The 12,263-nt window shown below is 40.9% G+C and overlaps 1 protein-coding gene across 2 annotated transcripts in view; it reads left to right on the top strand.

Annotated features, from left to right (window-relative positions):
* The window catches only part of UBASH3B (ubiquitin associated and SH3 domain containing B), a 69,722-nt gene extending 57,836 nt beyond the window's left edge, over positions 1-11,886 (top strand). For both annotated transcript variants that reach the window (XM_068171888.1, XM_068171890.1), the window contains exons 9-14: positions 720-842; positions 4,752-4,844; positions 6,651-6,795; positions 8,011-8,117; positions 10,309-10,418; positions 11,569-11,886. In XM_068171888.1, the coding sequence (XP_068027989.1) occupies positions 720-842; positions 4,752-4,844; positions 6,651-6,795; positions 8,011-8,117; positions 10,309-10,418; positions 11,569-11,706 (716 nt within the window). In that variant the 3' untranslated portion in view covers positions 11,707-11,886. The remainder of the gene's footprint in view (positions 1-719; positions 843-4,751; positions 4,845-6,650; positions 6,796-8,010; positions 8,118-10,308; positions 10,419-11,568) is intronic.
* Positions 11,887-12,263: the final 377 nt, after the last annotated feature.

Here is a 12,263-nt window from a genome sequence, read left to right as displayed (position 1 = left end):
TCATCCAGGGAGGAAATACTCCATTTGGCAATATTTGGGAAAATATTGCAGGAGTGATTGCACTCTGCAGTTACATCACCAAAGGGAAAATGCAGTCATGATGTTGGTGGTCAGTGTTCAGTGAAAACATTTGCTGCCATCAAGAAAATATTTTGCACTGTTGGCTCTCATGAAATGGAGCCAATCACTTGTTAAATGAAAATAACACTGCTCAGAGAGGCTTTTGGGGCATAAATTGCTGTTTTCAAGCCAGTATTATGCTCGGGTTTCAGACTAGTGAACAAATTCTTCAGGCTGATCAAAAAGAGTGCTGATCAGAAATCTGTGCTAAAAGACAGATTCCTCTATTCAAAAACACCAATACCTTGTAGTGAAAGGATAATTTCATAACTTTCTTCTTTCTAAACTGTGGCTGAAGAGCTCTGACATTCCAGCCCCCTGTAAAAGTGTAATGTTTGTTGTGGGATAGGAATTACTTTCCCATGGGGAAATCGGTCCTAAAAAAAAAATTAACAATATTCTGTGCTGATTTTGAGCTGGTGAGAGGTGTTTAATTTAATTTTGTGAGATTCCTGGTCGGTTTACATGGGAAAAAAAAAAAAAAACCTGCTCACGAGCCTAGGCAGGACCTGCAAAGCACAGCCGAGGTGGTGGGAGAGGGGAAAATCAGGTGTGATGTTCCTGGGGGAATAATTCCAGCTTGGCACCTCTCCCTGCAGGCAGGTACATGCGCAGTAACCTGAACATGCCTCACAACTTACCTCAGAGGAGTGGTGGTTTCAGGGATTACGAGAAAGATGCTCCCATCACCGTGCTGGGCTGCACCCAGGCGAGGCTCGTGGGTAAGTGCTGCTCAGCAGGCAAAGCTTGCAGCTGAAGGATTGGGGATTTTGGGGGGGGATTTTGGGAAGGAATTGTTTCCCGTGAGTGTGGCACAGGTTGTCCATCCATGGAAGTGTCCAAAGCCAGGCTGGACAGGGTTTGGAGCAATCTGGGGTAGTGGAAGGTCCCTACCCATGGGATTTTTGGTTTTTTCCAACCCAAAGCTGTTGCTATTGGACACGAAATGAGTACACAGAAGCTTGGTAAGTTCAAAAGAGAAAAAAAAAGAAAATTTTATTCCAACATCTGGTATTTATAGAATTCCAAAGGTGACCGTGGATTGGAGGATGGAATTGCCACCTCTCCAGCCACACTGGCCAAACCAACAGTTCACCAATTCTCTCCTCCCACAAAGAAGAATGCAAAACAATCATTATTTACATGAACAGTGCGTGACAACTGCAGTAGAAATATGTAAACATTATCAGAAGGCTGAAGAAGTTTTACGAGAACTTTAAAACTTTCAAAAGAGCTATAAAAGGAAACTTAACACTTTTAAAAATCAGGGCAACACAAAGCCTTCCATGATTCCATGAAGATCTTGCCCAGGAAGCTTCACTATCTTCCTCCCACACCCCCCATCAGAGAAAGGAAAGGTGCAGGGCAGGAAAAAATGGATTGGATGCCCTGAGCTAACGGGATTTAAATCTTTCAGGGAGCTTTGCAAAGTCCCTTCACCTTTCCCAGCAGTTTCCCTCTTCCAAAGGAAACCTCCTCTCCTTCAGCTGCTGCAGCTGAGGAAAAGGCAAAGCAGAAATGTGGGACATGGGGGAGATCAGAGCCATCGAAGGATGGGTGTATTGGGAAGATTTTGTTATTATCCACGTTGTGGAGAAGTGCATCAGTGTGGCTGTCACCTCATGCAAAATCTGCTTTTTTCGCCCATTTTGCCACACCAGTATCCTTTCATCCGTCTGCCTGGCTTTATATTGTCACAAATAATTTCCTGTGCTCTGCCACCCTCCCCGTCCTCGTCCCTGACTTCGGAGCCTGTTGGTTTGTGCACAGACAGAAAATCCTTTGCCAGCCAAGGAGAGCTGTGAGGAGGGGAGCCCAGCCCCTCAGAGACACGAGCTCCAGCCCTGAGCGTTTCCTCCAAACCCTTGCGAGCTCTCCGTGCTGGTCACATCCAAACTGGGGCAGCTAAAATTATCCTGCCTGCCTTGAACACAAACAAATCACAGCGCAGCAGCAGCAGCACGCTCAGGCTCCACATGGCAGCGGGGTTTGCAGTCTGCACAGGACAGAAGGGACCTGAGAGTGTCACAGCACACTTCGCTGGTGGCACTCAGGGGACAAGGACACACTTTGGGTGGCACTGAGGAGCTCCAAGGACACCTTGCTGGTGGCACTCAGGGGACAAGGACACACTTTGGGTGGCACTGAGGAGCTCCAAGGACACCTTGCTGGTGGCACTCAGGGGACAAGGACACACTTTGGGTGGCACTGAGGAGCTCCAAGGACACCTTGCTGGTGGCACTCAGGGGACAAGGACACACGTTGGTAATGGCAGTAAAGGGCTCCAAGGACACACAATTTGTGACATTGAAGGGGTCCAAGGACACTTTGCTCGTGGCACTAAAAGGGTTTGAGGACACGCTTTGCTGGTGGCAGTAAAGGGGTCCCAGTGGGGAATTAAAGGGGTTTGAGGGCACAATTTCCTGGTGGCAGTGAATGGGTCCAAGGACACTTTGCTGATGGCAGTAAAGGGGCCCCAGGACCCACTTTGCTGTGGCATTCAGGGGATTAGAGGACACAGTTTGCTGGTGGCTTTAAAGTGCTCTGAGGCCACACTTCACTGGTGGCATTGAGGAGGGTCTGAGGACACACTTTGTGTGCCATTAAAATGTTCCAAGGTCACATTTTGCTGGTGGCATTGAGGGGCTCTGAGGACACACTTTGTGGGGCATTAAAGGGGTTTGGGGGCACACAAACCTTTCTGGTGGCATTAGGGGGGTTTGAGGAAACACTTTGCTGGTGGCATTCAAGGGTCCAAGGACACACTTTGTGTGCCATTAAAAGGGTCTGAGGACACACTTTGTGTGCCATTAAAAGGTTCCAAGGTCACATTTTGCTGGTGGCATTAAGGGGTTCTGAGGACACATTTTGCCATGGCATTCAAGGGTCCAAGGTCACGTTTTGCTGGTGGCATTAAGGGGTTCTGAGGACACATTTTGCCGTGGCATTCAAGGGTCCAAGGTCACATTTTGCTGGTGGCATTAAGGGGTTCTGAGGACACATTTTGCTGTGGCATTCAAGGGTCCAAGGTCACATTTTGCTGGTGGCATTAAGGGGTTCTGAGGACACATTTTGCCGTGGCATTCAACAGTCCAAGGACACAGCTGAGCTGTGGTGGCACCGTGTGACCTCCACATAACTCCTGTGATGACCCAAGCCCGTGAGCAGCTCCTGGGACAGAGGGCTGGCAGATGTCCCTCTCCTCAATGTCCCCACTTCTCTCAAGACGTTTCTCTCAGCCTGCCATGGTGACAGCCACCGTCAGGGTGAATGTCCCCTCCTTGCTGCCACTCCTTTGCTCTTCCAACAGAAGGAAAATGTGGCTGCTGCTCACTGCAAGCCTGAGCAGATCCCTGCTCTCCTTTGGTTCTGCAGGAACTGCAGGAATATTCAAAACCCCGATACAGAAATATTTAAAACTCTGATACAGGAATGGTTAAAAACGCTGATACAGAAATATTTTAAAACCCTGATACAGGAATATTAAAAACCCGACACAGGAATATTTAAAACTCTGATATAGGAATGGTTAAAAACCCTGATAGAGGAATGATTAAAAATCCTGATACAGAAATATTTTAAACCCTGATACAGAAATATTTAAAACTCCAATACAGAAATATTTAAAACTCCAGTACAGGAATATTTAAAAACCCAATACAGGAATATTAAAAACCCCAATAGAGGAGTATTAAAACCCTGATACAGGAATGGTTAAAAACCCTAATACAGGAATGGTTAAAAACCCTGATACAGAAACATTTAAAACCCTGATACAGGACTATTAAAACCCTGATACAGGAATATTTAACAAACCCCAATACAGGAATATTAAAAACCCTGATAGAGGAATATTAAAAACCCAATAGAGGAATATTAAAACCCTAATACAGGAATATTAAAAACCCCAATACAGGAATATTTAACAAACCCCAATACAGGAATATTAAAACCCCGATACAGGAATATTAAAACCCCAATACAGGAATATTAAAACCCCAATACAGGAATATTTAACAAACCCCAATACAGGAATATTAAAAACCCTGATAGAGGAATATTAAAAACCCCAATAGAGGAATATTAAAACCCCAGTACAGGAACATTAAAAACCCCAATACAGGAACATTAAAAACCCCAATACAGGAATATTAAAACCCCGATACAGGAATATTAAAACCCCAATACAGGAATATTAAAACCCCAATACAGGAATATTAAAAACCCCGATACAGGAATATTAAAACCCTTATACAGGAATATTAAAAACCCTTATACAGGAATATTAAAACCCCGATACAGGAATATTAAAACCTTGATACAGGAATATTAAAACCCTGATATTAAGATATTAACAACCTGGCAGTGGAGGTGATTCTTATCCCGTTTGCAGTGGTCTCCCAGCTGGGTAAGGAAATGGTGATTTATGCTAGCAGAGCATCCAGCCAGCTGAGTTCAGCTGGGTTTGAGTTGTGTTCAATCATTTGATTTTCGGCTTACAAATGAAATGAAATGAAATCCAACAGCTGGACAATTTTTCTGGCTGCTTTTTTTGGCCAGACCCATGAGGGGCAGCTCCTCGCAGTGCCATTTACCTGGATTTCTTGACAAAGATCAAAACTTTCTTGCAGGTGAAGCCTTGCTAGAAACGAACACCATCGTAGACTACATCTACAGCTCGCCATCCCTGCGGTGTGTGCAGACAGCCCACAACATCCTGAAAGGTGAGAGCCCGGGGGAGAGGCTGAATTCTCCTCCTGTGCCGCACAAAACACTGACAAACTGATAAAAGCATGGGCGAAGTCCATGGTGAATGGCAATTAGTGTTAATTGTCTTGCTGAATTCATTATTAGATTGGTATAGTATTACATTGTATATTTATTTTTATTTATATATTTTCATATTTTCGTTATGATTTTATTTAATTATTCAAATAAATTAAATTAATTTTATTTAATTTTATTATTAATTCGTTTTTATTATGTTTAATTTACAGCTTGTTTATTAAAAAATTAATTATGAATTATTTTCTTCTTTATTAATGTATTCATTTATTTACATTTGTTATTTTATTTAATTATTCTATTATATATTCTATTATTACTCTATTATATTATTCTGTTATTACATTTTATTATGGATAATATTATTATCTATATTATTCTATTCTATTATTCAATTTTCTTTTATATTATTATGATTAAATTATTTATTATTATCTATTAAGTGAATGGTAATCATTCTTTCCACAGCAATATATAATATTTATTGCTACATTATTATATTACTATATTGTTATGCTATTATATTATAAATTTGTAGTAGATTCTTAAAATTAAATTATTATTATTATTATCTATTAAGGGAATGGTAATCATAATTTCCATAGCCATATATATTATTTATTCTTATATTATTATATAACTATATTGTTATGCTATTATATTATAAATTTGTAGTAGATTCTTATAATTAAATTATTATTATTATTATCTATTAAGGGAATGGTAATCATTCTTTCCATAGCCATATATTTTTTTATACATAATATTTATTGTTATATTGTTATATTACTTTATTGTTGTATTATTATATTATAAATTGGTATTAGATTCCTATAATTAAATTATTAAATTTAATATAACACTATCATAATTATATATAATTATAATTTAATATAATTAAATTATTAAATACATTAAATTATTATTATCTATTAAGTGAATGGTAATCATTCTTTCCATATACATATATATATTTTTTAAATATATATATATATATATATATATATATATATATATATAATTTATTATATTATTATATTACTATATTGTTATATTATTATATTTTTGCATTAGATTCCTATAATTAAATTATTATTATCTATTAAGTGAATGGTAATCATTCTTTCCACAGCAATATATTTTATATCAGCACAATCCATAGCGAGCCCTTTTCTAATTGCAGTAGCTGCCAGCCAGAGCTTGGCATTCCCTACAATATATACATTATATACAATGGATGTATTGTAGGGAATACATGAAGTAAATTTATTTATTTTTGATTTTTTTAACTAAGAAAATTTTTTTTTACTAATTTTTTCATTATTTACAAATAAATGGTAGGGCATGCATTAAATAAACACTTAATTTCCCATAGAAAATCATTAAATGAACAGCCAAACTGAAGCATTGAAGCTGCTCTCTTCCTTCCCATTCCTACCTGGCCTCCTCTCCTTTTTTCCAGGTATGCAGCAGGAGAACAACCTGAAAATCCGGGTGGAGCCAGGCTTGTTTGAATGGACCATATAAATTGATTTTTAAAATATTTTTATAGTTAATATTTTTTCATAATTTTTAATTATTTACAAATAAACGGTAGGGATGCATTAAATATCAATTTAATAATTTTCTATGGGAAAATAATTTTCTATCTAATATTTTTCTATGGGAAATGAACAGCCAAACTGAAGCATTGAAGCTGCTCTCTTCCTTCCCATTCCTACCTGGCCTTCTCTCCTTTTTTCCAGGTATGCAGCAGGAGAACAACCTGAAAATCCGGGTGGAGCCAGGCTTGTTCGAGTGGACCAAGTGGGTGTCCGGGAGCTCCCTGCCCGCCTGGATCCCCCCGGTGGATTTGGCTGCAGCCACGCTGAGCGTTGATACAACCTACAGGTAGCACAGAGGGGGTATTTTATATCTAATATAAATCTATAATTTATATAAATATAAAATATATTTTAATATTATCTATATAATATATAATATAGATAACATATTATATATATATTATCTATATTATATATTATTTATTATATATGATATATTATATATGATATATTATATATAATGTATAATGTATAATATATAATATATAATATATAATATATAATATATAATATATAATATATAATATATATTATATGTATTATATATCTAAAAATAGATATATGACCTGAAAATTATATATTGAAAAATATATAATATATTAAATATATGGATAAATATTATATAGATGTAATTTTATATATCTATATATAAATTATATGAACATATGATTATATATAAAATATATACGATGTGTATTAAATATAAAAATATATTCTATCATATCATATATATAATTATATCTATTTTAATATAAATTATATAATATAATTATACATAGAATGTATGACATGTATGAAATATATAAACTCATATTATATTATATTATATTATATTATATTATATTATATTATATTATATTATATAATTATATACCAATTATTATATTAATTGTATATTGTTATATATTGTGTATTATTAATTATTATATTATCTATAATTATTATAATTATATATAAAATATATGCAGAAAATAAATTCTGGCTTATTTTAACCCAAATTTCCCACATCACTGGCAGTTCCTCCTGATCAGGGAGCTCACACAGATCTTGCAGTTGGAATTCTTTCTGTGTGGCAGGCACATTTCTCTCTCTCTCAGGATTTTTCATTGAGGTGCTCAGAGAGAAATGAAAGAGAAAACAATTTCTATTTCTGCTCCTTGTTTTTCCCATGTGGAATGTGCTTGGAGAATTGTTTACCTGGGCTGATTGCTTGGTTGGATCACGGTGGATTGTTTGGGCCTGATGGCCAATCCAACCCACCTGGACTCTGGAGAACAGGGTCACGAGTTGTGAGGGAGTTAGATATGACAGTCAGAGAAAGTAGCATGTAGTTTTTAGTATCCTCTTTTATATGGTATATTAATGTATCATAGCATAATTATAATAAAGAAATCATTCAGCCTTCTGAACTGGAGTTAGAAATATCACCCTTCCATTGGGTTCGCCGACATCAACAACACTTTCTGTTTCCCATTTCCTGGCGGTGCTTTTCTCCCCCCAGACCTCACATCCCTGTCAGCAAGCTGGCGGTGTCCGAGTCCTACGACACCTACATCAGCAGAAGCTACCAAGTGACGAAGGAAATCATCAGCGAATGTAAAGGCAAAGGTGAGTGCTGCACAGGGCTGCCAACCACGCCCGGCAGGCTGGCGTGGCAATCCCAATATTCCTGAAATCTCTCCCTCTCTGGGGATGAATTCCCACGCCTGAATCCCTCATCCTCTCTCCCAGAAGCATTGGAAAGTCCTGAACTGTGGATTTCTCTCAGGGTTCTATAGGTCAGGGTGACCCCAACAGAGATCGTAAAGAGTCTTTGCTTCCCTAGCCCAACGCAGCCACAGAAGGAGCCTGGAATGTGTCTGATTGCGCTTTCAAGGTTGTTTATTTCTTCTTATCAATAACATTCTTTCTCTGACCTGCCATGGTCAGCCTGGTACAGAAGCCATGGCAGTCTGGCCTCGAGTCCTGGGCGGCTCCCACATTAGATACTCAAAACTACGTGTGTATGTTTACAATTGCTTCACCAATTCCCATCGCCTATGTTGGACAGTGAATCTCTACCTTAAACCAACAGAAAAGTGTCACCATCACAGCAAGACATGGAGGGCAAGGAGAAGGAGAAGAAGGTCAGGACACGCCCAGATCCCTCCATCTTGTCCCTTTGAACCCCATTCTAAAAACCCCAAAATTCTACTTTTCCACCCTGTGTTAACTCAACTACCACACTACTCAAACCCTTGTGGCTTGTAACTCCTCATATAAAACTGACAGCTTTCCACAGGCTAAAATCGAAGCCACAGGTGTTTCTGACTTCATGCCAAGGTCTCCGAGCCCCCTCCAGGGTCTGGAGCCAGCCAGGGCAGCCAAAGGGATGTCCTGGACTTGGATACTGAACCCTAATTTCAGATATGCTAATTTTACGAGAGAGGTCCATAAAGTTCAATAGCAGAATTATTTTAGGGATCCCGACCCATTGGGATATGAGATTTTATTCTCAAGGGAATAAATGAGTTATTTGCCCTCTGCTGTGTGTTCCCAGCATTAAATGGGGCATTTTCCCTCCCCTGTCCAAGCTCCTCCTCCAAATTATATTCCCATAAAGACCTTTCTCCTGTTCTTAAAGACCATAAAGAACATTTCTCCAAACACAGCACTGATTTTTTTTTTTAAATCCCGAGCTGTTATTGTTGATCCACAACATTCTGGGAATTCCTAAATTCTGGTCTTTTCACTGATCTCATCTCCCTGACCTGTCTCTGCATTCTAAGCTTTGGTTTTAATGGTTCGCACACAAAATTCAAAAGCACAGTGGGGCATTGGTTGTAAAGGATCTTGGAAATGGAAATGCAAAGCTGCCACTGTGCAAAGCCAGCAAGTGAAATTAAAGTGTTTGTTGTAATAGGAATTAATTTTTTTGTAGGCAAAAAGCATCTGCTTCCCAACACAGCTGAAATCTCACTGGAATTCTTGTTTTCTCCAGAAAGCATTTTTAAACCAAGTAGGAGTGAGTTAACCATTACCCTGAAAATTGAGAAACACTCTAAACGCGTTAACAAATCCCATTTTCCCCTTAATTCACAGTTTGTTGTGTTGTTATATGATAAAATGTTTTAAAAGGCTGCTTGATCTGGGGCACCAGCCCCTAAAGCTGGCTTTACCTCCCTCCTCAGGTGTGGGAGTCCAGGACATCCCTTGAGACCCTGGAGGGGGCTCGGGGACCTTGGCATGAAGTCAAAAACACCTGTGGCTTCGATTTTAGCCTGTGGGGAAAACTGCCAACTCTGTATGAGGAATTACAAGCCACAAGGGTTTGAGTGGTGTGGTAGTTGAGTTAACACAGGGTGAAAAAGTAGAATTTTGGGGTTTTTAGAATGGGGTTCAAAGGGACAAGATGGAGGGGTTTGGGCGTGTCCTGGCCTCCTTCTCCTTCTCCTTGCCCTCCATGTCTTGCTGTGATGGTGACACTTTTCTGTTGGTTTAAGGTAGAGACACACTGTCCAACAGAAATGACAGACATTGGCACGTTATTGTAAACATGGCACATGGAGTTTTGGGTATAAAATGTGAACACCGCCCTGAGGGCAGACAGAATGCCATGGCCGACCTGCTGGACAGAGCTCAGCAGGGCAGAGAGAGAATGTTCTGGATAAGGGAAAATAAACAACCTGGAGAAGCCGACCCTGCGCATTCAGACTCCTCCTTTGGCTGCATGGGCTGGGAAATGAGGACTTTTACACTCCTGGGGTCATCCTGACACCCAGACCCCGAAACTCAGGCTGTGTTTCTCATTTTATTTCAGGAAATAACATCCTGATAGTGGCTCATGCATCCTCCCTGGAGGCCTGCACCTGCCAGCTCCAGGGGCTGTCACCTCAGAACTCCAAGGATTTTGTACAGATGGTCCGAAAGGTAACTGCCAGCAGGGAGCAGGGCCCTGGCTCTGCAGAGACAAAAACCATTTGCAGTCTGCTGGAGCAGGTCTTGGTCTGGGCTTTACTCATTTCAGGAGTCAGGAGGGTGAGGGAGGAGGGTTTCAGAGGCTGGGACAGTGTAGGGTCAGGGGCCCACCTGAGTTTGGTGCTTTGTGGGGTCAGATGTCCATCTAAGATGGGTTTGCAGGGACTCGTTAGGGCTTTGTGGGGTCAGGTGCCCACCTGAGATGGGTTTGCAGGGACAGCTGGTGCTTTGTGGTGTCAGTTGTCTACCTGAAATGGGTTTGCAGGGATTCTTTAGGGCTTTGTGGGGTCAGATGTCCGCCTAAGATGGATTTGCAGGGACTCTTTTGGACTTTGTGGGGTCAGGTGCCAACCTGAGATGGGTTTGCAGGGACTCTTTTGGGCTTTGTGGCTGCCATGGGCTGTGCAGAGAGCCCCAAACCCCTTCAGCACTTCAGCCCTACAGCACTTCCCCTTCTGATCTAAAGAGATGCTAACCATCAAAAGGCTGGAAATTATAGTGGGTTTTTTACTTCCTCTCCTTTCCTGCCCTCTACAGAGGCTCCCTGGGATATTCAGGGCTCACCTGGGAACGCCTGAGCTGCAGGATCATCCATATTTCCCCCAAAGCTGTGCTGGTTTGGGACCACATTTGCTTGGAGCTGGTCCCTATTTAAACCTACATTCCATTCAAAACTACCTTCTTAAAACGACATTCTTGAAACGACTTTCCATTCAAAACCACATTCTTACAACCACATTCCGTTCAAAACGACATTCTTAAAACTAATTTTCAATCAAAACTACCTTCTTAAAACTGACTTCTCAAAACTACCTTTTTAAAACTACTTTCCATTTGTAACTACATTCTTAAAACTACATTCCATTCAATACTACATTTTTAAAGTCACATTCCAAGGGTATAATCTGGTTTTTTTTCCCCAGTGCTTTGCACAGGCAGTGGTGCACAGTGTGTCAATCACCATCTGAAAATGGACTTTGGGCGAGGGAAAGACAGAAAAAAACAGGGTGAAATCCAGGAGTAGCAGAGCAGGGCTTCACCCCTTGGGATTGCCCAGCTCAGCCCCTGCTTTTTGCCTTAATTCCCATCTCTCTCCTCACAGATTCCCTACCTGGGGTTTTGCTCCTGCGAAGAACTGGGGGACACTGGTGTTTGGCAGCTCACAGACCCTCCCATCCTCCCTCTCACACATGGACCAACTGGAGGCTTTAACTGGAGAGAAACCCTGCTGCAGGAATAGGGAGAGCCCCAGCGAGGACAGCCTCTCCCGGCGCTGGAGAATGCCTCTTCTTCCTTGTGTTTTATTGCCAGCAGGAAAACCCCTCCTCATCTCTCCCGTGGCTCGCTCCAAGCACATCTCACACAGCCACAGCCCTGCAAAAAGTCTCATTTACACCAAAATGGGCTGATTTGAGGAGGGGGGCGGAAAATATTGAAATACAGCTTGAGGCTCTTGCACAGCTCGGGGTTGGTTTCCTCACCTTGAAGGAGCTCTGGTGACACTTTCACTGCCACTGCAGCACGGCAGGGACAAGGAGCCCTGTGTCAGGCAGGCTGCCGGGGTTGTTTTCTCACTGCTATTTTTGCCAAGTGTCTGCAGCCTTGTTCAGCACCTCGTGCTTGCTCCACTCCCAGCCCCCAAACCCTCGGCACCTTCCAGAAAAATGAAAGGATTTGATTTCCTTCCCCAAGGCTGGAAATGAGTCCAGCATTGCCTCTGCAGGCTGCACCAGGTTATTCCTCTCCTCTGAGCAGGCAGAGATGGGAGTGCCCAAAATGTGCTGGATAGTGTGCAGG

Source organism: Anomalospiza imberbis, chromosome 24 (genome assembly GCF_031753505.1).
Source record: "Anomalospiza imberbis isolate Cuckoo-Finch-1a 21T00152 chromosome 24, ASM3175350v1, whole genome shotgun sequence".
NCBI classification, from domain to species: Eukaryota; Metazoa; Chordata; class Aves; order Passeriformes; family Viduidae; genus Anomalospiza; species Anomalospiza imberbis.
Note: the sequence above shows the minus strand (reverse complement) of the source record. Positions and strands in the feature narration are given on the sequence as shown.